Source organism: Phaseolus vulgaris, chromosome 8, assembly GCF_051622355.1.
Source record: "Phaseolus vulgaris cultivar YP4 chromosome 8, ASM5162235v1, whole genome shotgun sequence".
NCBI lineage: Eukaryota > Viridiplantae > Streptophyta > Magnoliopsida > Fabales > Fabaceae > Phaseolus > Phaseolus vulgaris.
Genome location: NC_143505.1, coordinates 15,675,354 through 15,702,433, shown reverse-complemented (window position 1 = coordinate 15,702,433; position 27,080 = coordinate 15,675,354). Strand labels below are relative to the sequence as shown.

The window sequence follows — 27,080 nt, the reverse complement described above, 5'->3', positions numbered from 1 at the left end:
GCAACATATACAACATAAAAGAATAAACATTTAGATAATACAAATATTTGTCATACATTTGTGTCTCTAAGTTAAATGATTCAAAACATCTAAGATAAATTATTACAAAGAAATACAACTGAGTTACTTTGTACACAAGATTAAAAAGAAAATATATAGAAAAAAAAAGTAAGACTAAACAACTTTAAGAGTTTCATAAATAAAACTTCAAGCTCCATTGCACTTTTCAAACATGGTGTCATCTATTTCTAAACTCATTTTTCTGTAATACATGTTAAGTGAGATTTGCTTACGAAGTGGTAAAAGAAAGCAAGGTAAATTGTGTTATAATAAAATAGGATTTAAGATTATTAGCTTAATGTTAAACACAATTTTTTTTTAGAGGTATCCCACCAATTATGCTATATTATTGACATTTTATACCCTTTACAAAATTTGATCTAACGAGACTTTCGTATTATAAGGTTACTCATATGGTGACTTAGATACCCTTAAATAATATGAACTTTAAAAAAACATACTTTAGAATTTCTTTTCTCAAATAACTTATAAAACATAAACTATACTAAAAAAATATTCATTTGCTAGGAGTTATATCTCAATATAAGGAAAACAATTATTTCAACAACTCATGAAATGATTCAAGAAAACATTTATTTTAGAACAAGATTTGAGGGACTAGGATCTCATAACCCAAAGGCCCAATACTTCTCCTAAGTCTCATTTTACACCATAAACAACAGAAAATAATGAAATAAGACAATCATTCACCTAAAATGACTACTTGATCCTTTTGCTTTGTTTATGTTAAAATGAGAAATGGAGTCAATTTATGATTATTGAATCTCTATTTTGTTGAATGGATTACTAAAAATCTTATTAGTGGAAGCACTCCATATAAAAATTATGAATTTCTTACCAACTAGATTTGTTAAGTGACTAGACATTTGTTGAGTGAATGTTTTATATCTATTTCACACTTCACTCTTTCATCTGCTAATGTTCCAGTCCACACTGTCACGCATTTCCCCGCGGCGGCACCACCCATTTTCCACCGCGGTCGCCGCCGCCATCGCCGCCAACAGCGTTCCTGCCTCGGGGCTTCCTCCCTCATCTTTCAAAATCCGGCCCCCAGTCCACCCTTGGCCTCGCCGCCTCACGCCTAACAACCTCTCTTCCCTCATCTCCCGCCAGCACGACCCCGACCTCTCTCTCCAAATCTTCCACCACGCCCAATCCCTCCACCCTTCCATCTCTCACGCGCCGCAATCCCTCCACGCGCTCTTCCTCAAACTCTCACGCGCCCGCCGCTTCTCCCTCCTCGAGTCCCTCCTCACGCGCCTCCCCAATCCGCCGCCCGAGCCCTCCCTCGTCATCCTCATCCGCTCCTACGGCCTCGCCGGAAAACCCCTCTCTGCGGTCCGCCTCTTCCTCAAATTCCAATCCCTCCGCGTCCAACCCTCCATCAAATCCCTCAACGCGCTTCTGAACGCGCTGGTTCAGAACAAACGGTACCGTTTAGCTCACTCGCTTTTTAAAAGCTCTGCGGAAAAATTCAGGGTTGTGCCTAATGTTGTTAGCTGCAACATTTTGCTTAAGGCACTGTGTAAGAGCAATGAAGTTGATGTTGCGGTTAGGGTTTTGGATCAAATGGGTTTGATGGGTTTGGTTCCCAATGTGGTTAGCTTTACAACTGTGTTGGGTGGGTATGTGTTTAGGGGTGACATGGAGAGTGCTATGAGGGTTTTTGGGGAGATTTTGGATAGAGGGTGGGTGCCCGATGCAACCACTTACACTGTTTTGATGAGTGGGTTTTGTAGGATGGGGAATTTGGTGGAGGCAATTAGGGTTATGGATTTGATGGAGGAGAATAGGGTTCAACCTAGTGAGGTTACTTATGGTGTCATGATTGAGGCTTATTGTAAGGGGAGGAAATCCGGGGAGGCTATGAACTTGCTTGAGGATATGATATCAAAGGGGTTTATGCCGAATTCGGTGTTGTGTTGTAGGGTTGTTGATGTGTTGTGTGAGGAGGGGAGTGTGGAGAGGGCTTGGGAGATGTGTAGGGGGGTGGTGAGGAAAGGGATTCGGGTTGGTGGCGCTGTGGTGAGTACGATTGTGCATTGGCTTTGCAAGGAGGGGAAGGTGGTGGAGGCAAGGGAAGTGTTGGATGAACTGGAGAAGGGTGAGGTTGCGAGTTTGTTGACTTATAACACGCTGATTGTGGGGATGTGTGAGAGAGGGGAGCTTTGTGAGGCAGCGAGGCTGTGGGATGAGATGGTGGAAAAGGGTAGAGCTCCAAATGCATTTACTTACAATGTGTTGATAAAAGGGTTTTGTAAGGTTGGGGATGTGAAGGAGGGTATCAGAGTTCTGGAGGAGATGGTGGAGAATGGATGCTTGCCTAACAAATCAACATACTCCATATTGGTTGATGGGATTTCTGTTTCAGGAGGAAAGAAAGAGGAAATTGAGAAGGTAGTTTTGTTGGCCATGACGACTGGAGTTGATGGTGGCTTGTGGGGTATTTTCTTAAAACTTGTGGGTAATTTGGATGGCAATGCAGCTATGCTTGATCGGATATTGACAGAGAATGTAGTGTGATAAAAGAAACTCTGTGGGATGTGCTGTCGTGTCTGATCTTTGGAAGTTGACCACCAAAGGGGATTGAATTTCTAAAGCAAAGGGAATCAATGCATGTTTTGTATGCTGTATTACGTGTTTCCCACTCCCTTTGTGGTGTGCTTGGAGAGTGAAACAAGTTCGAAAACTGAGTCTGAGTTGTCAAGTTACTAAGGGAGTCTCATTCCATTACTGACTGCTGTTTAGGGAGTCTGTGTTGCCATTCGATTGAAGCAATTAAACATAATCAAATCATACGAGGGTTCAACTGCTGAAGCACTTGTTTTATTTCCAAACCTATACGAAAAAGAGTTACATCTTAGTTGGTATCCTTCCTGGTAAGCTGCATATATGATAGGCATGCCACTGACTGCAAGCAACATTTTCTTGATGCTATTCTGGGCATGGCCTTAACAAATGATTCAAATGGTTTATGGATGGCCTGTTGCACTAGCATTTGCAGTGATGTAAATGTGGTTATAGAAAAGTAACATCAAAAGGAAAATGTTGATATTCTTTCTCATCTACATCGTATAATGTTGGTCTTTGTAACTTTTAGTCTAATATTGTAGCCAATTCAGTTGTGAGATTGGTTAGTTTATACAAATATACTTCAGTAAGAATGCATTGTATTTTGAGAGTATCTGTAATAGGGGGCAAAAACTAAGGAAGTGAGAGAATAAATTGAAAAAAGAGAGCTTCAGAACATGGAAGATCCAAGATTTAGTTCTTCGCCATGATCACAGGCTCTAATGTGCATGACTTCTTGCTTGAAGGAAAAATCTTGCTTCACTATTTTCAATTATTCTATATAATTATGTAGTCTTTTCAATTTCTTCATTACAGTTAGCAAATTGTGCTGTCCTCAATCCTCAGAATCTCCAGGTGGGCTCTTTTTGGTACATTTGTTTGTTTCTTTGGAAATTTCACCAAACTTTAGAACACATTTTGTAAAAGACAAGTTGTTGCAGTTCAGATCCAAGGCGTGGAAACGCTTCAAACTACCTCTGAAAAGGTTCAAACTAATTCAATTTGCATATTTTTTGTTTCATTAATTTGTTTTGTTCAAAACATGACAAGCCGTCCTGTATTATGTCATTGTCGCGTACCAAATTTTAATTATATATGTATATTAAATAATAAGCTCAGGAAAAATCATTAGACCAACTAAGGCGAAATCATAAATTAATATAAAATGATTGTATTATATGTTACGTAAACCAAGGAGTTGAGTGTTTAATTCGTGGAATTCTTTTTACATTGTCCGAGTTTAATTTTTGACCAGCTTTTACCTATCTTTTATTCTAGTCAAAGTTAATTTGAGACAAAATCTTCAAACACAGCTAAAAATTATTTATACGTTCAGGATGAAAAAAAATCAGTAATACGTTTGTAAACACTTTGTTAGAGATTGAGTAATAACAATTGAGAAGTGAACCTTAGGCATGGACTTTTATAACTTGACATTAGGTCCTAATTTAATATAAAAAATGGTTTAATAATTTTTTTAAAGTTTAAACAACTGGTTTGTCTAACGTAATCAATTTTGGACAAAGTTGACCAGTAAACAAATCATATACCTAAACCATTCACAATTTTTCCAATCAGTTTTGTTGATTTTTTTTAACAATATTTGTATAGCTAGGAAGAACATATATATCAAAAGAAAAAAAAAATACCAATTGTTATGAGAAAGCAACTGTTCAAAAACTCATTTAAAAATCCATTTTTATACAAGAAATTAAATTGACCAATGAATTGAATATCAAGTGTTTTCTAATTACCATAGACCCACTGCATTGTCTTTCACAACCTTTGTGCCTATCATATACGTGGTGAAGTTGAAGTTGTGATAGATTGCTTATTGAAACCAATTGCAGATTAAAAAACTAGAAGAAAAAGTGATATGGTATACTCTTTCTTCCAGTAAAGTATAACTTAGCTTTCAAAACCAATTTGACCAAGATTTTATATAAGTAACAACTAATTTCAACCATGCAGAGTTTGAATTAAAAAGGGCAATTTGTTGGACTATCAACCTGTTATATCCAAATCTACTACTTCCTGCTCCCTAATATGTTGACAATGCCTTTTGAATTCGTTAGAACTTTGAGATCAAACTTTTTCTGGACCCTTCTAACATCTTCTTGTTGTTTGAAACTGATAATTTTAAATCCTTGATATTTAGCACATAAATAAGGATCTTTTGTCAACTGCCTGCCATTTTGGTATCATTGGAGAAAAAAATGGGCGTTGACTTTGTGATCAGGTTATGACAATGTTTTTAAAAATTCTAAGAGAAAGGGAATATTTCCCTTGGAACGTAGATCTACCTCTGAAAGAAAACAAAAGATGGATTGGTCATCAGCACAGAACTGGTCCTTTCTAGAAGGAAATATTAAATTGTAGATTGCCCTTAATTTTGGATCATTGGTATTAAAAAATGCAAAAAGGGTAACAGAAGAAGAACTAGAAGGAATTTCTTAGAGTTTCAGTAAGTGTCAAAGACTCTGTGTGCTTAGTTGCTATACTCGTAACCTCATGCAAATTTACACTAATGAACGCCATATTTTTCCCTCTAAGGAGATTATGACAATAGAAATGTCATCATGGTAATGACGGCGTTCCCCTTGTGGAATATCAAGCAGCTCATGGAACTCCAAACCTGCAACAATGAAAGTCAAGCTCACTAAGATAGTTTTGACTTGAGAATTCCTTTCATGTTGAAAAATATTGAGGGAAAAAGTGCTTTATACCAGCCCTTTTTGCTGCTCGACCTAGTGCTTCTTCAATGAGAAGTTGTGCAGGATCTCTATCAGGAAACATGGTGATGAATGACTCAACTTTTGCAGCTGCTTCTTCATTGGTGAAATATTGGTAAAGTCCATCTGAAGACAGCATGAGGAACTTGTCATTTGGATTGAGCTTGTGGTGGTGGAGTGAAGGGAAACATGTGATGTATGGAGATTCTCCTATGTAACTCACTCTGAAACTCTCTAATACTGCATTGTTTTGCTTAGGCTGCAAAATGGACCAACAAAATCATGCCATTGGTTATATGCAACATTGAAGTAATCAAGCAATTAAAGTGAAATATAGTGGTCCATTGCAGTAGCAAATGGAGTGCTACAAAAATTTTATACTGTTGACATGCAAGATGTGCTATGAATTATGATTGAGTCTTCGCAAAGTTGAGTTGTCTTATTTTTACTTTTGAAGAATATAACCAATGACCTAATTCAAGTAAAGAATAGGAGTATGAACCAAGCGTTGCATTTTTTTATGCACTAACAACAACAAGAAAATCCTAAACATGTTTTTGAAGAAAGAGAGAATTTTAAGTGTGATAAATTTCAGACTGATGATTAGATTTATAACTGATCTATTAAACTGAAACTAGTAGAGATACTTCAAGATCCAACTAGGGAGCGAAGATAATTATGGTAGTTGAAAAAGGCAAAAGAAGAAAGCCTTATTCTACTAGATAGAGTCAGTTAAATAGACTGCATAACACCATTAAGTTTAGTTATATACCAAATTCTGATGAATATTATTCACATCAGATCGCTTCTAACTGTGCTTTTTATGCAGTACTGTAAGTAATTCAGCAAGGACTATATTACCTGCTTAAGGAAGCCTGCCCCAAAAGCCCTTGTGACACTCAAGCGACCCTTCACCCGGCCTCTAGTTACTGCTAAAGGGTCATCAGGATGCTCCCTCCTGATTCTGTAAACCTCCTGAGATTCACAAAGGTCTCACAAACTATGTCATATGAACTTAAAACACCAACCTTCATTCATTCATTGCTCAGAAAACAAGTTGCATTGCACAAGCACAAGCTACCTCTTTCACTTGAGTGCTATGGTCCATGGTGAGCTGAAGTGATTCCCCACTGTGAGTGGCCAACACAGCACGGCTATCTCCCACATTCATCAAGTAAACATCTTGACCCTTCATCAACATCACCAAAACACAAGAACCCATCATAGCCAACACAGGGTTGTGACCAATCATCTCTTCAGCAGTCCTCATGAATGAATCCTCAGTCTTCCTCAAGGACTCTGAAAGAGCTTGTAACACATCTGAGTGACTCAAATCCACTCTTTCAATATTCGTCCCATTCATTCGCTCTACTCCTTCTGACACACATTCCAAATTTAACTCTCCGTTTTCTATTGGATAATTTTCTCTATTATGACCTGAAGAACAACCATCAACCACTCCCTCCCTCAACTCCAAAGAGTCTGAATCCTTGAGCTCAAACTTGTTGTGTCCACACAACATCTCCTTGAGCTCATCATTCACAGCATAAAACAAATTGTTGAGAAGAAAATCAGTGGCATCAGGACCATTAAACCCATCATAAATCCCCACAAAAACCCATCCATGATCCTCACAAATCACAATATGCAAACGATCTTCACCAGCTCTCCCTTGAGCCCAATGAAGATTCTCACACCCCATCAACACATCACTATCCAAGTAGTCATCAACCTCAACACCATGCAAACTCGTCTCAGCACTCAAACTAGTACTACAACTCACTCTCGCATTAGTATTATCATTATTCTTGAAAATAGACTTTCCCCCGATGGAAATCTTACTCAGAACCTTTTTCAAATGTCTTTTACTTCCCTTCCCTTTATTCATTGCTACCTCAGAAGAACCTTTCTCGATGGACCCTTCATCGTTCAGCACACGATCACGAGGACCCCAATAAAACCCTCTTTCCGAACACCCTCCCAGAGAGAATCCACGATGAACGTGTTGATGCTGAAAAGGGACCAAGGTGTAAGTGAAGGAGCCAGAGCTCTCAAACGAGGCAGAGGAATCCAAAACGGTGCTGTGTTGAAGCGAATCATCGAGCGAAGTTGAAGGCGTCGCCGACGTGTTTGCACTCACGGTAGCACCGGAAACCGACCGGAAAGTCATGAAGGTGTCATCATCGTCAGAAAACGCCTCGCTGGAGAACCGACACGTGTCGGGTCTCACATAGCAAATAGAGTTTCCGAGGGAATTCTGGTGTTGCTTGGAGAGGAAGGAAGCTCTGTTCTCGAACCTTCCGGAGGCGTCGCCGGAGGAACAGAGGCAGAAATTGCTGATTCGGTTACCCATTGGAGAGTGGAAGAGAATGGAGGGTTCAAGTTTTAAGCTTTGGATGTGGATGTGGCAATGCTGAAAATGGAAGATCTTGCATTGCAGAGAGAACAGAGAAGAGAAAAACAGAAGAGAACAGAGGAAAACATGGTTTTTGCAAGAGGGAAGAGGAAGGGGTGTTGACTTTGTGGCACTTGCTTAAAATTTTAAAATGAAAATGTTGTTTTCTTGTGGTTAGTTCATGGTGGTTTTTCTTTCACGGCTTCATTTATTTTCTCTTTCTATGGATGAGTTGACTATGAGTTTGAGTAAAAGGGTGGGAGAGAGAGTTATGTTCATTATTTTAGGAGTGTTGAGTTTGAATGAGGAAGAGTTTGTAAGGAGAACAGTTACTTTTTTTAGGTATGCTGAGTTTGAAGAAGGAAGAGTTTATAAGGGGAAATATGGTGTTCTTTTTAAATTCAAATAGTAATGGCAGCTCATTAGGGTGCTTTTGACTTTGCCAAGTTAACATAGAAACGGCGTGGGAAGCATTTATGAATGTTTTTATTGCTACCTTCTTTTTTCTCCTCCACCAAATCAATACATTCATTCAAGTTTTTGTACTCTTTATCACTATTAGTTTAAAGCAGTTCATCAAAGTTACTCTAATTTACTATGAATTTCTATCTGTATTAACCCTTAATATTCCTATCAGATTCAAATGTGATTATATCTTATATGTACACACTTTAATCATAGAGATTCAAGCATGGATATGAAGATTTCCAATTATATCTGATCAAATATTAGTCATATAAATATATTTTATTCTCCCCCTTGTATTAAAAGTCAATAATTGTCCCTTCTGCTAGTGATTATTTGCATGCAGATGGTGACAGAGATACCAACTCCAAGATCAGACTCGTTCTGCTGATATGGTTGAGCATGAACTGATAAAAAAAAGTGGAGAATCTGAGGAAGCAATTCAACTATGAGATTCCTAAATTTCATGAAACACCAAAGACAAAGCAGAACTGAATTGAGAGATATGTGTGTGGTCTGGTAAATTAATGAGTATTTTGAGCATGGCATTTTGACTTGAATGAAACAGTACACGTGCTTGAGATCCAAGGCTGACCACACTATACATGATCTTGCAAGTGGAGAAGAAGTTCTAGCAAAACCTAAACCATGGAGTTCACCACTTCAGTTCTATAATGAGTTTATTTTGTACACTCTTTTTCTTTTGAAAAAAAAAATTGTTTCTCTTATCCTTTTGATTCTTGTCTTTTTTTAAATTAATCTTGCAAGTGGAGAAAAAGTTCTAGCAAAACATAAGCCATGGAGTGCACCTCTTCAGTTCTATAATGAGTTTGTTTTGTACACTCTTTTTCTTTTGAAAAAAAATGTTTCTTTATCCTTTTTTATTCTTGTCTTTTTATAAATTAATGAATTTTTTTAAAAAAAAAAAATATGTAAATTTAATCTCTTGTCATATTAAAACTTAATATCTATGGATGACTTTTATAGTACAAAATTACATGTTTCTTAAAGTTGAAAAAATAAATTCATAATTTAGAAGAAATATAAACAAATTTAATAAAAAAAATTAAAAAAACTTTTCATTTTTTTATTATAATTGACATGAAATATTCATTTATTTTATTATTATTGTTATTATTTAATTTTTAATGAAAAATTCATCTTATCATCTTTAGTATAACTGTTTTTCTCACTACATTGTTCCTATTCATAACATTCAAATTTAATATATATAGAGTTTGAATGTAATTCACTCTAATTAACTTAATATTGTGCACAATCTTACTTTATAGTACTAAAATTCCAGAAAACAATATGCAGCATAATTTGCTTAGGAGGATTTTGCTGAAATAACATGAACTTTCTGAGTTATGCATTGTTGCATTTCACCTATCATATCAATTATGCTAATAACTTTTGTTTTTCTGTGAACTTATACAGTGAAGGGAGGGTGAAGTGTCAAATCAGACTGTGAAAAAAGAAAAAGAAACTTCATTAATATCACCTTGCTGAAACCAAGAACAATTGTAGATCCTACATATAGTAGCTAAATTTGCATCACAGAGAATAGATAAACTGGTCTGAAAATCGTAAATGTGAGATATTAAAAAGGGTATCTAACATTAAAATGCTATCTGTCATATTCATCCTACTTGAAGTCAGCGGCAGAAAAGCAAGATAAAATTATGAACACTGCGGCTAGTCATCATTGCATTGCATTATTTCTCTTACACATTTGATTCTAAGCTATCTGCTGAAGAGAAGTAGTGTCAATAATATATTTTCTTATTATGTTTTTTCCTTTCACAGTGTTCTTCTCCTCTCATGAAAGCTTTTGTTTATATATTTTGTTTGCAGTGGTAATTGTTGTGAAACATTTTCACTATGAGACAAACTTTCTCTTAGTTTGGGTACTTTTGACTTTGTTTCTTGTACATAAGGTTTTTTTCTCTTGCGTGTTTCTCTTTTATGCTACCATGATGTTCAGAGCATGACAGATAAGGTGGTGCAATAAATATAACAGTAGCACGTAGCCTGGAAAACTAGAATATGTTTGTATATGAAGTACAATACAAGAATTTTTTTATATTAAATACATTATATTTACTTTGTGACAAGATCTTTTATATTTCCAATGTATGTGTATAGGAAATGGAAAAAATGGTTGGACATTTTTCATCTGGCCTACATAGGATGCAAGCTATTAATGTAGTGTTTTTGAAATATTTGCGAGTTGGATATAAATAAAAGTTAAAAAAGTAAAGACTTTTGCATAATACTTTTTGTGTTTTGTAAGTGTTTGAAGATGTACCGTCGGCACTAAAGTCGGATACCCCACGATTTAGGTGGCCGAAATCAATTCTTGGGAAATAAATTACATTTCTTGATATAGTGTGTTAACTTACCATGTCTTAAATATTAGCATAATGACATGACTAATGTTAATAAAGGTTAAAGTCCGAAATTCGTTAAGATACTATAAATATATTTATCAATGTATGTGTTTCATATCTCTTTCAAAATATATAACTCGGTTTTATAAAATTAAATAAGATTTAAAGTCTATTTTTTTATATGGTATTAGAGCGATTTAAAGTCTATTATAACGAGAGTTTGTTGAGCTTATTAGGTTAGTTGTTAGCGGATTACCATGAATTATAGTCTCATGCATAAGTTAACAGTCTCGACATAAGGGATGTTGGAGATCACACATTGATTAGATATAAGAACATTTTATAGTTCAAATCTCACCTTATATGTCGCTTTTATAAGGTTGAGTTAGATTTAAAATTCACTTTTTAATAGTATGTATTGGACAATATTTATTATCCTTAACTACTATCTCGAATAGTAACTTAAACATCGGAATACCTTTTACAGGTACATCATCTTCCTCCACTCGAGACTAATAACTAAAAATAGTGCGACCACGACAAAGACAACTAGAAGGCTGAGACCCTTCTCGAACCATACAAGATAAGACAAACTTAAAATTATTCAATGGATCATTTTCCTCAATAGATCATGTGAGAAAGTGAACTCATTTAATCTTCAACATATATAAAATTGATCTTCAACCATTATAAAAGACATATTCCAAATTTTGATTTGATTTCTTTGCTGAAAATGGGTTTTTGAAACCAAATTCTCACTTAAAAAAAATCATTAAATAACAACCAAATTTAGAGACAAAAAGTAATTAGTCGCTATATTAATTAAATTAGATATTATTTTAGATATTAAAATATTGTTGGTATTTATAAAATAGTTTCTAAATTGTTATCTAAACTAGCTACCAAGGTTTTAGCTACTGATATTTTAGATTATAAATTAGTCTCTAAAAGACTAATAGAGACTAATTTAGAATATAAAGTAGTAAGTGACTAAAATTTTGGTAATCAATGGTTAGATATCAATTTAGAAATTATTTTATAAAATTTTATTAATAATAAAAACTAATTTAGATACCAATTTTTTTTTAATTTATAAAATTGTCTCTAATTTAGTCAAATAGTAACTCATTATTTTGGTCTCTAAAAATAGTTTCTATTTAATAATTTTCTTGTAGTTTGTATGTATGGTTTTTTATTAAATAATTGTTTAAAAGACTTAAATAATTTTTAAAATTAAATTTATTTATTTATTTAATATTTTTATACTATTAATATATATAATTTTATTTATAAAAATTAGTACTGTTAGAAATTATTTTAAATTATGTTAATATAAAATGAATATAAGAATTTAAAATAGTTAAGGTTATAATTAATTATTTTTTAAATTTAATTTACATTTGTTTGATATTATTAAATGTTGTAATTTATAATTGTAAGTAGTAATAACAAATAGAGATTATTTTAACACTTTACTAATATAAAAATATAAAAATAACATTGATAATTAACGTGAATATAAAATTAATTTCAATATAAAATGTTAATATTAAATCAAAATTTACTAGCTTTAATTATTGATAAAAAAATATATTTTATTATATATTCAATAATAATTTAATTATTTAATTATTGTTAATGGTAGATAGATGTATATCTTTTTCTTATCTAGGAATACTTAAAGGCAGAATGTAAAAAGTTAATGAAATGGAATGATACATGCATATCTTTTGTGGGTAGGTTTAATCTAGTAAAATTGGTTATATAGGCTCTCTCCATGTTGTTTTCCTTCAAAATACCAAATTTGTTGGTGAAGAATATAATGAATAATACATGCATATCTTATGTTTTGGGAAAACTTCTGGAATGGGATCAACTATACTGTAAAAAAATTACTTAGGTTATATGGGAATTTTATGATAAAGGGACATCATTTTAATGCATGCAACAAGTGAAAGGATAACACATGACTATCGAATTTTACATAGGAAAATAGTTAGTTTGAGTGTGAAAAACTCATGTTAAATCAACTTATGCAGGAAATATCACAATAGTAACCTTCTAAGTTAGTAAATAACAATTCCGATGGGATGACACAAAATCCTTTATTTATTTGGAAGCTTGAAGCTTTACCATGAACAATGCATTTTGAATGGAAAGTTGTGTTGAATAGCAGTAAAATTTATGTTAGGAAATAAAGGTGTTCAAATAGGTAACTCTACGTGTGTTATGTGTACAATGGTGGAAGAAAACAATTAATCAATTGTTATTTACTTGTTTTGTTATAAATAGAGCATGGGCAAGATAGATATGTATTTTTGTAGTTCTTCCTAACAATGCAAAACAACATTTTGACCAACACACCACCCAGGGACAACGACAATACATAACCAAGGAAGCTTTTTTCTCTCTTCTCTCTCTTCGTCTTCCCCAATTGCCACGACTTCTCAACAATCTTTATCTTCAGCCGTGTGAGCAGGAAGATGAACAGAGGGGGTACTCCTTTCTTCTTCTCTAACTTTCCCTTTGATCTCAAAGAAACAGATTTGTGGAAGATTTTTAGAAGATGGGGGAGGGTAAGTGATGTTTTTATATCTAGAAGATTGAACATCAAGAAGCAAAGGTTTGGTTTTGTTAGATTCCAGGGAGTACAAAATATTAGAGAATTGGAGAACCAGTTGAACACTATATGGATTGGAAGCTGGAAACTATATGCTAATAGACCAAAATATAACAAGTCAGCAGAAACAAGAAAGGAATGGAATGAAAAGCTGAAAGAAAAGGAAATTGAATCAGAGAAAGTGGTTAAAAAAGAATGGAGGGCAAAAGGAACAAATTCTTACGCAAATGTGGTAAAAAATGGAGACAGAAACAGAGCACAATCACTGAACAGGGCAAACATAAATGCTATACACTTTAAAGTGGAAGAAACACCAAGAGAATGGTTAAAACAATGTTATATTGGTAGGGTCTCAGATCTAAGCAAAGTATCAAGTCTGAATGAAAGCTTTATTTTGGGAGGCCTCAACTACATAAAAGTTAAATTTCTGGGCGGTTTTCATGTCTTATTGATGGGCGAAAATGAAACGAAGGTTAAAGAAGCTATAGAGGAAAACAAAGAATGGTTTGAAGATTTGTTTGACACCATTATCCCATGGGAAGATCAATTTGTAGCGGTGGATAAATTGGTTTGGGTAAGATGTAGGGGATTACCGTTGAAACTGTGGAATACTGAGTGCTTCAAACACATTGCTGCGTTACTAGGAACACTGGTTGAGGTAGATGAAGCAACAATGACATTGGACGAATTAGAATATGCAAGGTTTAAAGTTAGAGTATCAGTGGGTTGTGAGGCAAAGATAACTAGTTATATGAGAATCAATGAAGTCCTGTATCAGATATCAGTGGAGGAAGAATGCACAGTTCCTGAATACAACCTTTGTCAATGTCACGGGGGCGAAATATCTGACGGAGATGATTCTGAAGTAGATTCAATGGCGTCGCACGCATCAGGGCGTTCGGAGAATGGGGCTTTCGAAGATGCAAGAAAGATTGAAGAGGAGGAAAAAACGGTGGAAACGAGCAAGACAAAGTCACCACTTGAACAGGACCGCCGGCGATCTGAACCATTATCACCATTACACTGTTGCGACCCATTTCCGACAAAACTCCTAGGGGCTACATCTGCACCTAATCTCTGCCTACTCACAAAAAAGGAAAACATAGGGCCTGCAACATCAACGGCTATAAGCAGGGCTGACAAGGCAAAGAAAAATGGGCTTTTAGAAATGGCCCAATGTGTCTCAAATCAGACACAGTTAGCGGATGCGAAAAGGAGGTGCAAATTAAAAAATCACTTTGAATCAGATTCTAATTCAAGCCCAATTAATGGAAGGGTGGAGGATTCAGTCTGGATTGGGTCGCTGGGAAGCCCACTTAACATGGCAAGGATTAACGATCTGGAAGAGGTTGAACAGATTGGGAAACCTTGGAATGAAAACGCTGTCGCACTCCGTGCTCACGGTCGATCCCAGAAAGACATTGCATCGGCACACCACGCCCAAAACGAAGCAGCCATCACACTCCAATCACACACAGTAGAGGAAACGGAGGAGAAACGGAATCAAATACCGCACACCTTGAATTTGGCAGTGCAAAAGGAAAGGTTTTTATCCAACCATGCCCAGTCATCGGTGGGAGAAGAGACAGTGAGGGAGGCGGTTTCAATGCTGTCAATATCGAAGGTAGAGGATTCCCTTTGTACGACGCCCTTGGGGGTGGAAGGGTGTTCTCCTTTTCTCTATGCTCCAGCCTCCGCGGAGCAGAATCACACACAAAACCTTCTCCATTCAGGGTCAAGATCGTGCAGAATAAACGACAGATATCTACCATTCAATGAGCAAAGTAAAAGAGAGTCTCATCTGGCATTGGATGGAACAGGAAAACAAAAGAAGGAAAGCAATGAATTGAGGTCCTTTAATTCTATCGACACAAATGAAAGAAGAGTCTTTTGGATGGGTGAATCAAGCAAAAATACCAAACGGAAAGATCGCAAACATATAAGGTCAGTCTTATCTCAAATTAGTAATTTTGTTTCTGACACGGCTATAAATAATTGCAATCGCTTATTTTGGCAAAAACGTGGAAGTTTAGAAACAATTAGATTATGGGAATTGGGTAAACAGTTAGGTGCTACCTGTGGGGATGAAGGAAATATTATGTTAAGTTTGGAAGAACTTGAAAAAAGGGATATAATGTTAAAATCTCAAAGGGAAATGGGGGAAAATATGGGTTATCAATGAGAATTCTATCTTTAAATGTGAGAGGTTTGGGGAGTCCTGTAAAGTGGAGATATATTAAGGATGTAATTAGGAAGGAAGGGGTCAAAATGGTATGCTTGCAAGAAGTGAAATTGGCGAATTTCAATTTAAATAATTGTTGTCAGTTATGGGGGGATAATGATATAGATTATTTTTACAGCGAACCAATTAATGGAGCAGGTGGTATTCTTACAATTTGGCACAAAAAAATTTTCCAATGTTCTAATCATATTATTAATAGATGGTTCATAGTTTTTGTCGGGATATTTAGGGAGAGTAATACTCCTGTTGTTATTACAAATGTGTATTCTTCATGTAATTTACAATTGAAAATGCAAATATGGGAGGAACTAAAAGGAATCAGACAAAGGGAACCTTGTAACTCATGGTGCATTTTGGGAGACTTCAATGCAATAAGAAATGAAGAGGAAAGGAGGAGAATAAGTCAAGCTAGAGGAAACAAGAGAGAAATGCAAGGCTTTAATAATTTCATTGATAGCATGGAGATGGTTGATATACCTAGCATTGGAAGAAAATATACATGGTATAGACCTAATGGAAAGGCTAAGAGCAGACTTGACAGATTTTTAACTACATTTGAATGGTTGCAACATTGGCCAGGCAGCAAACAATATGTCTTAGATAGACAAGTATCTGATCACTGTGCCTTGGTGTTAAAAGTAAATATAGTAGATTGGGGACCAAAACCATTCAGGTTTCTAGACATTTGGCAGGAACATAAAGAGTTTGACAAATTTGTTAAAGATAAATGGGGAAATTACTTGGTACAGGGAAATGAAATTCTGGTGTTAAAAGAGAAACTGAAAATGCTAAAGAGCGATTTGAAAGGGTGGAATAAAGATGTTTTTGGTTATACAAATAAGCTCAAAATGGATATCTTGAATAAGATACAAGAACTTGATAGGAGAGATGATGAAGACGAGTTAGATGAAGACAAGATCAGGGAACGAAGAGAGCTCTTGAGCCAGTTACAAGATATCAATATGAGGAATGAATCCTTATTACAACAAAAGTCAAGAGCATTATGGTTTAAGAAAGGGGATTCCAATTCTAAGTACTATCATGCTTCAATTAAATGGAGGAGGATGAGGAATGAGATCAAAGGAATACATTGCTATAACTCTTATAAATGGGTGGAAGAACCAAGTATGGTGAAGGAGTTGGTTAAAGAATTCTACAAGAAAAAGATGTCGGCTGTCAAAGATATTGGTGTTAGGTTGGATAATGTTGAATTTAAAGAATTAACAGATGCTGACAACAAGTTTTTGATTGAACCTTTTGAGGACAATGAAATTAAGGAGGCTATCTGGAATTGTGACAGCAGTAAGAGCCCTGGCCCAGACGGAGTAACATTCAGTTTCATTAAAAAGTATTGGGGTTTGTTAGAAAAGGATGTGATGGGTGCAGTAAAACACTTCCACAGCGGGGGGAAGATCCCAAAGGGATGTAATGCTTCATTCATAACATTGATCCCAAATTCTGAGAATCCTCAATCTCTTGAAGAGTATAGACCCATCTCACTTGTAGGTTGCTTGTACAAGATTCTGACAAAAGTGTTATCTAGAAGGATTAAAAAAGTTATTGAGAAGGTGATAGACGGGTCACAATCAGCTTTTTTATCTAATAGAGGATTATTAGATAGTGTTCTTGTTGTGAATGAAGTCATGGATGATTTGAAAAGAAGGAGGAAAAGTGGGGTGGTTGTAGAACTTGACTTCGAAAAGGCTTACGATTCAGTGAGTTGGGAGTTCCTACTATACATGATGAGTAGATTAGGTTTTTGTGAAAAATGGATACAGTGGATTAGAGCATGCCTTGAATCAACTACTATATCAGTATTGGTAAATGGTAGCCCAACAAAAGAATTCAAACCGTCTAGAGGCCTTAGACAAGGGGATCCGATGGCACCATTTTTGTTTTTGATTGTTGCACAAGGTCTGGCTGGACTAGTAAAACAAGCGACAAGAAAAAACTTGTTCTCAGGTTTAAAAGTCGGGGATAAAAAAGTGGAGGTGAATCTACTACAATTTGTTGATGACACTCTCTTTGTGTGCGAATCAAATGTACAAAATATTTTGAGCATCAATGCTATGTTAAGATGTTTTGAATTAAGTTCTGGTCTCAAAGTAAACTTCCACAAAAGTAAAATACGAGCAATTGGAGTAGACAGGTATGAGGTAAAAATGTACTTGGAGATACTTCATTGCAGCCTAATGAACATACCATTCACATACTTAGGCCTACCTATTGGTGGTAACCAGGCTAGGTGCTCCTTTTGGGATCCGGTATTATCGAAGATAAAAAAGAAACTCTCGGTATGGAAAGGGAGGAATCTCTCCTTCGCGGGAAGAGTTTGCCTTATAAAATCTGTCATCAATGCCATACCTCTATTTTTTCTATCTTTTTTCAAAGTCCCGGTTGGAGTATGCAAGGAGATCACAAAATTACAAAGGAAGTTCCTATGGGGATGGGGAGCAGAAGGGAGGAAAATTGCATGGACTAGTTGGGAGAACATATGCAAAGCGAAAGAGGAGGGAGGGTTAGGTATTAAAAGTATTGATTTATTCAATAAGGCACTCTTGGCAAAATGGTTTTGGAGAATGGGTTCCACTGAGAAGGGTCTATGGAAGGATGTTCTTGAATCGAAGTATGGATTGTGGAGTATGACAAGCTCATTTGCACCGAATCAAAATAGGTATAAATCTAGATGGTGGAATGATTTATTCAAGGTTTGCCTTTCAGATCAAGGGGACAATTGGGTCAATTCAAATATGGTTTGGCAACTTGGATCTGGGGACAAGATAAAATTCTGGGAAGATGAGTGGCTAGCCAATGGTCAACTCAAAGGTAGGTATGAAAGAATATATAATAATTCTGATCTTAAAGACAAAACTATTGGTAATTTCGGAAGTTGGTCAACAGAGGGATGGGAGTGGAAATTTAGTTGGAGAAGAGAATGGTTTGAGTGGGAAAGAACGATGATAGAGGAGTTTATGGAAAACTTATCACAAGTGTCACTATATCCAAACAAAGAGGACTTACGACTATGGAATGATCCTCCATCATACACGTTTTCGGTTAAATCTGCTTACAATAAATTAATCAAGCAGGCATCTGGAGGGGTATCAGGGGTATTCGAGTATCTTTGGAAGTTAAAGGTTATGCCATCAGCTCAGTTTTATGTGTGGAGGGCCCTATCGAATAGGATAGCAACTAAGTTGAATTTGCATAAAAGGGGAGTTTTATTGGGAGATACAATATGTGTTTTATGTGGAAGGGAGGAGGAGTCAACCTCACACATTCTTGTTACTTGTGATGTATCAACCAAGGTTTGGAATATGTGCTTTAACTGGACAGGAATTAGTTCGGTAGATCATAATGATTTGATTCATCATTTCGAACAATTTTCTTGTATGTTTTTTAACCAAGAAGGCAACAGACTATGGAAAAGTCTATGGGTCTCAGTGGTTTGGTGCATTTGGAAGCATAGAAACAAGGTTATTTTTAACCAAACAAAGATAGATGCAGAGGAAATCTTTACTATGGCACAAGTACAAACATGGGTGTGGATGAAACATAAAGAAAGAAAAGTTAAGTTATCCTTCTCTGATTGGATCTTATCGCCTTTAACATGCATTAATATGGCAACAAAATAAAAAGAGATAAGCATAATTACTGTTTTCCCAATTAAGTACATGGTTTGCTGGTTTTGTTATAAATCTGTCAATGATTTATTATATAATCACTGTTATGGGTATGTATTATTTTTTGAAATAGCTGAAAGGTTTGGAAGGTATTGTTAAGTGGTGCAGGTTAAAGTATTAGAAGAACACATGTCAAAGGTTGGTATTCCTGGCTTGATTATGTTGTTGGCAGGGGGCAGATTGACGAACCTGATGTTGGCAAGAATTAATGGGTGTAGATTTCCAGACTGGCTTATTTAGCTTAAGAAAAATCAAAGCTGCAACTAAAAACTTTGATTTTAGCTTCAAGATTGGAGAAGGAGGTTTTTGGTCCTGTATACAAGGGTGTTCTCTCAGATGGCACGTCTTGCTCGTGCTTTACTTGAACCAGATCTGAACTGAAACTGAATTGGTCAACAAGGCAAAAGATCTGTGTTGGTATTGCTAGAGGTTTGGCTTACATCCATAGAGAGTCAAGGCTAAAGATAGTTCACAGAGACATCAAGGCCACTAATGTGTTACTAGACAAAGATCTCAACCCAAAGATATCTGATTTTGGTTTGGCCAAACTTGATGAAGAAGGCAACATACACATAACTACCAGAGTAGCTGGCACCTATGGATACATGGGTCCAGAATATGCAGTGCATGGTTATTTAACTGATATAGCAGATGTGTATAGTTTTGGTATTGTTCCACTAGAAATTGTCAGCGGAAAAAGTAATAACATGAATTGGCCAAAGGAAGGATGTTTCTCTCTCGTTCATGTGGTGCATCTCTTGAAAAAACAAAGTGATTTAATGGACTTAGTTGATGAGAGGTGGGGTAAGGATTTCAGAAAAGATGAAGTAATGGTAATGATCAAGGTGGCTATATTATGTACGCAAGTTTCTACAATGCATAGACCCACCATGGCCTCTGTTGTATGCATGCTTGAAGGAAAAACTAAAGTTCCAGAGGTGATAGTAGATACAAGTGAAATATTAGATGGAAAGAAGTTGGAGATGCAACAATATTAAAGTATGAGAAAGAAAAATAAAACTCAAGAAACTCAAGAAGAGAGCATCTCAATGGATGAAACTTCAACATTTATGTCTGATATAGATTTGGGTGGTGTATGGGAAGGATGGAATATGCAAGTTGTATGTACAGCTATCCACGTGAGCTGGTTTTGCTTTTCAGGGGCCAATCTTTTTGCTCTTGTGCTGAGGAAGTGGTTCTGGGCTCATGCTTATTGTTATGAGCCCAAGCTTTGATGAAAAGATTAGGCTTGCCTTGTGGTTATTCCGGGTGTATCATGCAAATTTTTATTCTTATTTTTCTGTTTTAATTGTTTTTTAGTTTTGCTGTTGTTGGTTCTGTATAAGGGTTGGGACACCCCTGAAGTGTCCCTTTTAATTTAAATTATTTAATTCTTTGCTGAAAAAAAAAAATAACCACCCAGGATTACATATAAGAAGAAAAATCAATTTAAAAGCAACATGTGAATAACGGTAATATGGAATATTTGGAATCAAATGAATGGTGTTATCTTTAAAAATTAAAAGATAAAGAGGAAGGATATTTTGGTTGGCACATGTAAAAGTGTGGGTTTGGATTACGACTAAAAGTAGGAATATCAACTTCTCATACTCTAATTAGTATATACATCCTAATACTTGTATTAGAGGGTTGTAAATACAAAATAAAACACATTTATAAGATATTTTATTAGAGTATGATAAGGGATCTATGAAAGGGAGGATTGTATATATCTATAGGATTAGATAAAACATTATAAGGTTGTTAATGAGACTCTTACAAAATATGTAAAATGGTGAGTGGGTTTTTTTTATTAAGGTGAATGCTAATAATAGACTTTAAATGTCGTAAGAATTCATAAACTAAGGTTTGAGAAATATAGTTTCACCAACATTGTTGTAGTTAATAAATTTATACCACAAGAAAAATACCTTCATAGTGCAATTAGTCATATGGAAGCTCTACCATCAGCAATGCATTAACAAGATACAATATATATACTCTTGTTTTTAAGGTTAAAATAAATAACTTATACAACATCACAATATAAACACAATATTCAATTCAAAATTTCATTTATTCTCTTGTTAATACTTATTGAGAAAATTATTGATCAATAACCTTTTATTTATGTTTAATTTTCTTTCAAAACTTTAAAAATATTGATTTAGTTTCTCATCTCAAAGCCTTTTTCTTCTATTTTCTCCCACATCTTATCATTTTCTTTTAGATATTTCTCCATTGTTTATCTTTTTTTTTTTTTTAATTTATTCTCTATTATTATTCTCATTCTTTACTATTTTTTCTTTCATCCTCATATTTAGTAACATGCCTATCTCTGCTAGTAATGACTAACTTCTACAACCATTACTATTTGCTATTTGTGGTTTTGAGTATATATTATTTATTATTTTAGTTTTTAAATTTGAGTTTTGTCACTTTGATTATTATGGTTTGAAGTTTTCAAATCTTGTCAAAACATTGATGAATTTTATGTTCTGTACATTGATGAATTTTATGCTGAGTTATGCGACTTTGATTTTATAAGAAATATTTTAGATTTTTTATTGTCTAATTTCATATTTTTTCTAGTATGATCCTATTACCTTTATCTCTTAAACTAGTTTTTGGGTGACAACGCAAAAAAGAAATTGCAATAATTGATTGTATAAGGAAGATTCTTAAACATGAATGCCAATATGCCATTTCCAAGGGTAAAATTTTGATAAAAATGGTTCTCAACTATAAGGACCCAACAAAAATTTCTTATATGGAGACAAATTTGTTTATCTTACCCATCCCAAAATGACATCAGTATTATTATTTTTATTACATCTAAATTTGTGATCTATAATAATATATAGTACAAATTTTCGTATATATTATTGATTTTTCTCATTGTATATTGATGGAGTATTTTGGACATTATGGTGGTGTTTTCTATTCACCTTGAACATTTATTACATTTATAATATAATTGCGTGCAAAGACATCACTCAATTTAGGTTGACAATATTTTTTTAATTCAGTTTTTTGTTGAAAAGTCATATAAATCACCCATAAGAATTTCTATATGATTTAGTTTGATTCCATTTGAATTTAATATTAATTTAGACCAAATTTAAACCAATAGTTTGTGATTTGCTTCGAATCAATTCCGTGATCTTTGAAAAGATGTTTTTATTGTTATTTTAATTTCTTAATTTCAATATTTTGTTAATGGTTCTTCTTGCAGGTGTGTGAGTGTAATGGAGAGAAGAAAAGGAAGTAAGAATATAAATAATTCAAATTTTATCTAGTAATGAATTTATTTATTTTTATATAGTTTATGGACACTTATAATGTTTAGTTGATTTTGTATTGATGAAATTAAATGACAATATCTACATGCTAAAAAAAAACTAACAAAGAAAAGTGTGAGAAACTTGATGAATAAGAACTTTGTGAGAAACTTATATCTGATTATAATAGGATTTTAATTTAATTATAATATTATAAAAACATGAATATGAACACCGTATTCACTAATTGAAATCGAAACGAAAGAACCCAAACATGAATAAAGAAGCAAAATAATAAGAAATAAGAAACCAAAATAAAACGTATAAATGCAGCCAAAACAATAATAAACTGCGACTTCGGTTTTTACTATTTTGGATTTGTTTTTTTTTTTTTATCCATTTGGATTTGCACATTGTTAATTCTTACCATAACTAATTACCATGTCATTTAAATACATCATTGGTTAAGTATTATTAATTATTTATATGTAGTTTAATGAACTACTAAAGTAAAAATTGTGATTTGGCTTTGAATTTTGTATTCAATGTTAAGATAAGTACAACAACATAAAAATGTTTCCATTAATTTTTTTTAAATGTTTTCACTAGTTAAATAAAATTAGACATTAAGCAAGTAGAAGTATACATAAGAATATAGAAAATGTTAAGTGTTCACGTGGCAAATTATAAGTGTATATTTTTATGTGACTTTATATTTTTTTAAAATTTGTTTTTTAATGTGGCATAACATCCTTGTGTGTCAACAAAAGAATGGTTAAAGTAAAAAAATTTAATGTTTATAAAAATTAAAGGTTAAACAAAGTTCATTGTTTTCGTTAAATTAATATAAAAGTTGTCACATTTCCTTATGATATTAGATCATGTATAAGATGGACAAAATATATGAGCATAAGCATGGTTAATAATTATATAAGTCAAAATAATAAAATTATTATAAAAGTTCATATAGAGAATTTAGTGGTCAAGCAAGGTTAATAACAAAAAAAATTATTGTAAAAGTTTATGTTCTGGATAAAGAATTTAGTAGTCAATCATGTTAAATTGTTTGGTTAAATTAGTATACCATTTTATTATTATGGTAATGAAGAGTTACTATAACTTTTACATGAGTTAAGGATATGACATGTGATAATAGTGCAAAGGTGATGCTTCTTTGTGAAAAAAAAATTATTTAAAATATAAAATGTCATGTTTATTAATATCATAATACAATGGTTAACGAAGTGCAAGATTTTGGTTAAATTAACGCATTATATCGTTATTGTGGTAATGAAGAGTCACTACAATTTTACATGAGTTGGGGTAGACACATGACAGTAGTGCAAATGTGATGCTTTTGTGTGCAAAAAAAATGTGAAAGTACGAAACTTCATGTTTATCAATATTAGAAAACTTTGGTTAACAAAGTTGTAGATTTTGGTTAAATTGGTACAAACGTTGGTTAACCTAATTTCCTATATGGTACAAATTGTATTAGATGAGAATACTATTTCTTATAACGTGAGAGTAAAGTTGAAGAGCGAGTTTGGAAAGCTATTATTTAGCACAAGACTTAATATGGAATGAGAAGGTGGAAGATTTAGAGGAGATTTGTGGGGAGGAAGAGAGCATTGATCTAAAGAGAAAGAGGATGTGATGGGGAGTGGGGTTTGGGAGACCACGACAATGCCAAAACAAAATTGTCTGAACTGGGCAGGGAATGGAAATTGAAGAAGGGAAGCAATGGAAAAGAAATTGTAAATATGTGAATGAAATGTGCAACGTCAGAAAGTGAAAAGATATTTAAGTGAAAAATGAAGTCACCTTAAGAGGTAGATTTGTGGTACGTCATGTGAATGTGTATGTTTATCATAACTCGTTGAATAACAAACTATCTTAGAATAATTAACCTACCTAATGACACATACTTAAGCAATACTTCCTTTGTGTGAATGATCTATTGAGGAATGTCTTTGTTCATGTTGAAACCAAGGGTGAAATAACTTTGTACCTAATAATTTTTCTTTTCTTTTCTATGATAACAAACATTCATGAATAAGTTAATATTTATCTTTCATAGAACATTTTCTTATATAAAATCATGATATCTTACTTTTAAATACATAATATAAACAATTTATATAAATTTTGTGTAGCTTCTAATAGTTAAATTTAAAAAAATTTAATTTTGCCTCTTAAATTTAAAATTAATCTCCTCAAAACTCATGTCAGACCATATATGATAAATTAAAATATGAAATGACAATGACAACAATAAAGAGAACATAAGTGATAATACCAACTTTTTGTTGTAATAGTACTAACTTTTATTATAATAGTATATTAGTACTATCATATGTCATGATATGATAATAAAAATGATAATAATTATAAAAAAATATAAAAATAGTTATGATGAATATATGTCATGACATTATGATGAAATTGGTGTTGTTAATGATGATGATTATTCTGACCAAAAAATTATAAAAAATACAAATACAGTGAAAAAAATATATAAAGTGGTAAAGTGAATGAGAATATTGTAAAAATATGATATGAAATAAATACACTAACATGATACGGTAGAAGAAATAGGATAAAAAATATATATCCTCTTATAAAAGGGTTTGATAAGATAAAAGAACTCATTTAAAATTTCTCTTCCATAATAAATAAATTACAATTTTTATTTTACATTTCATATAACTTTTTTTTATAAGTGAGGGTTGTACGATCGATGTCACGTTTCGGTCTCTATCACTGGGCCGACCAAGGTAAAGACTCACGTCTGTGGGGTCGACAGACAGCACAAGTCCAATTACGCTCAATCAATGTTAGCAAAGCTAATCTATGATTAAGAACTGGGTAATGTAGCCCTAAATGCGGTCAAACTCCTTAACTTGACTCAATAAGGAAAGTCCACCAAAGGTAATATAAATAACACATATTCCAAGAATTAAGTACGTCATCATATAAGAACCAAGTATCGAACATCTTTGCTGACTTAAGCGTCAAAGCGCCTTCTACAAGTACTCTCCGAGTCTGGATTACGAGAAGACCAAGAGCCGAGGCTAGGAAGGAAGAACGAGGAGTTTGCAAGGAAGGGAGCTTAAGGACCATACGACCGACTGAAAGAAGGAAATAGAAGAATTTTCTCAATAGTTCTCTAGGCCCAAACATTCATGCGAGAACATTTTCAATGACTTTATTTTCTTTGCTAAGTAGATAATAAACCTTTTTCTTCAAATTATGGCTTAAAAAGTGAGATATTTTAAGAGTGGTAATTTGTAATCGATTACAAATATTGTGTTGAAAATATTTATTATTAAAAGTGTATTAAAAATATTTAACTTTTTAAATTCCTTCCTTTCATTTTTTAAATACAAAATAAAATTCACTTCTAGATAACTAATTTCAACTAGTCATTCTTTACTCAATAACATTCAAAATTCACCTTTCGAGAGATTGAATTTTAAACAAGGATGAGAATGCGGTTGACAATAGGAAATGCGAGTTGATTTTATTGGTTTGCCCTGCAAATAACTAGCATGTGAGCTTATGTGCCAAGCCGCATAATAAATATTTTTTAAAATTAAAGTAAATAAGTTCAAATATAAATTTTGAATAAATTATTTTTTGTTTATTAATTTTTTTTCACATTTAGAAGAATTAGGTAAATAATCTTATAGTATTATCCGCATCGTCACAACACATGCGTAATAAGATATAGGTAAAAAAAATATTATGATGTTTTGATTTTCAATAAAATTTGAATTTTAATCACACTAAGAAATTGACTAAAAAAATATTTTACTAAATGTATACACTTTTTTTCAAGGTAATACATATAATAATATAAAATAATATATATATATATATATATGCATATAATATTATATTTAAATTTTATTATAAAAAAGACTAAGGTCTTATTATTATTGTATGGGATGAGTATTGAAACCTAAATGTACGTATTTCAGAAAAAAAAACACTATTAAAAGAGGGGAGTTTCTTCCTACACCTCCATGTATTTATTCTTGCACCACATACTTAAAAAAATATTCAAATTATCTTTTAACATTTTTCATTGACTATTTTTTCTTTAATTTCATAATATGAAATTTAGAGACTTCATAAGTTATAGAATTTGGGAGTTAAAATTTGTGTTTTTGATTGTACAAGATTCTAGATTGTACGATTCATAACTGAAATTTGTATTTCAGATTGTAGAATTCATAATGAATAATTTTAGAATTGTTAAAATATGAGGTTGTAAGAAAAAAAAATACAGGGATGCATAATTTTTTTTCTACGATTTTTAAGATATGTGGGTCAGTCTGTCCCATCCCGCACTTAGTTTGCATGGACTATGAGTTATGTAGAACATACCTAACATGTTAAAATGGACTGTCTACCTCATATTTTTTTCTTAAGAACACGCGAACTAATCGCACGACTAGTGCCACATTTTCATCCCAATTTAACCATTTTATTTGATTAAGCGTACATGATGATAAACTTAGTTATTCTAGACAAAAATTATCCATAATAAACAAATTAAAAAAATTTATTTTACACTTCTTTCATAAAAATCCCTCAACCATCATTTTTAAG

At 33.4% G+C, this 27,080-nt stretch overlaps 2 protein-coding genes and 1 pseudogene across 2 annotated transcripts; 2 read left to right on the top strand and 1 right to left on the bottom strand.

The window, feature by feature from the left end:
* The first annotated feature begins 694 nt into the window (after window positions 1-694).
* Window positions 695-3,502, top strand: LOC137827183 (Pentatricopeptide repeat (PPR-like) superfamily protein). Its single transcript, XM_068633409.2, has one exon. It carries the CDS (start codon window positions 1,000-1,002, stop codon window positions 2,602-2,604), a length of 1,605 nt encoding a protein of 534 aa, XP_068489510.1. The 5' UTR covers window positions 695-999; the 3' UTR covers window positions 2,605-3,502.
* A 1,530-nt stretch (window positions 3,503-5,032) lies between these two features.
* PLL2 (pol-like 2) lies at window positions 5,033-8,125 on the bottom strand. Its single transcript, XM_068633408.2, has 4 exons — window positions 6,466-8,125; window positions 6,246-6,359; window positions 5,379-5,643; window positions 5,033-5,287 (listed from the first exon to the last, which is right to left on the bottom strand). The coding sequence occupies exons 1-4, from the start codon at window positions 7,735-7,737 to the stop codon at window positions 5,172-5,174; spliced, it is 1,767 nt and encodes a 588-aa protein (XP_068489509.2). The 5' UTR covers window positions 7,738-8,125; the 3' UTR covers window positions 5,033-5,171.
* Window positions 8,126-19,390: 11,265 nt separating this feature from the next.
* LOC150025447 (putative leucine-rich repeat receptor-like serine/threonine-protein kinase At3g14840 pseudogene) lies at window positions 19,391-25,611 on the top strand (annotated as a pseudogene).
* Window positions 25,612-27,080: the final 1,469 nt, after the last annotated feature.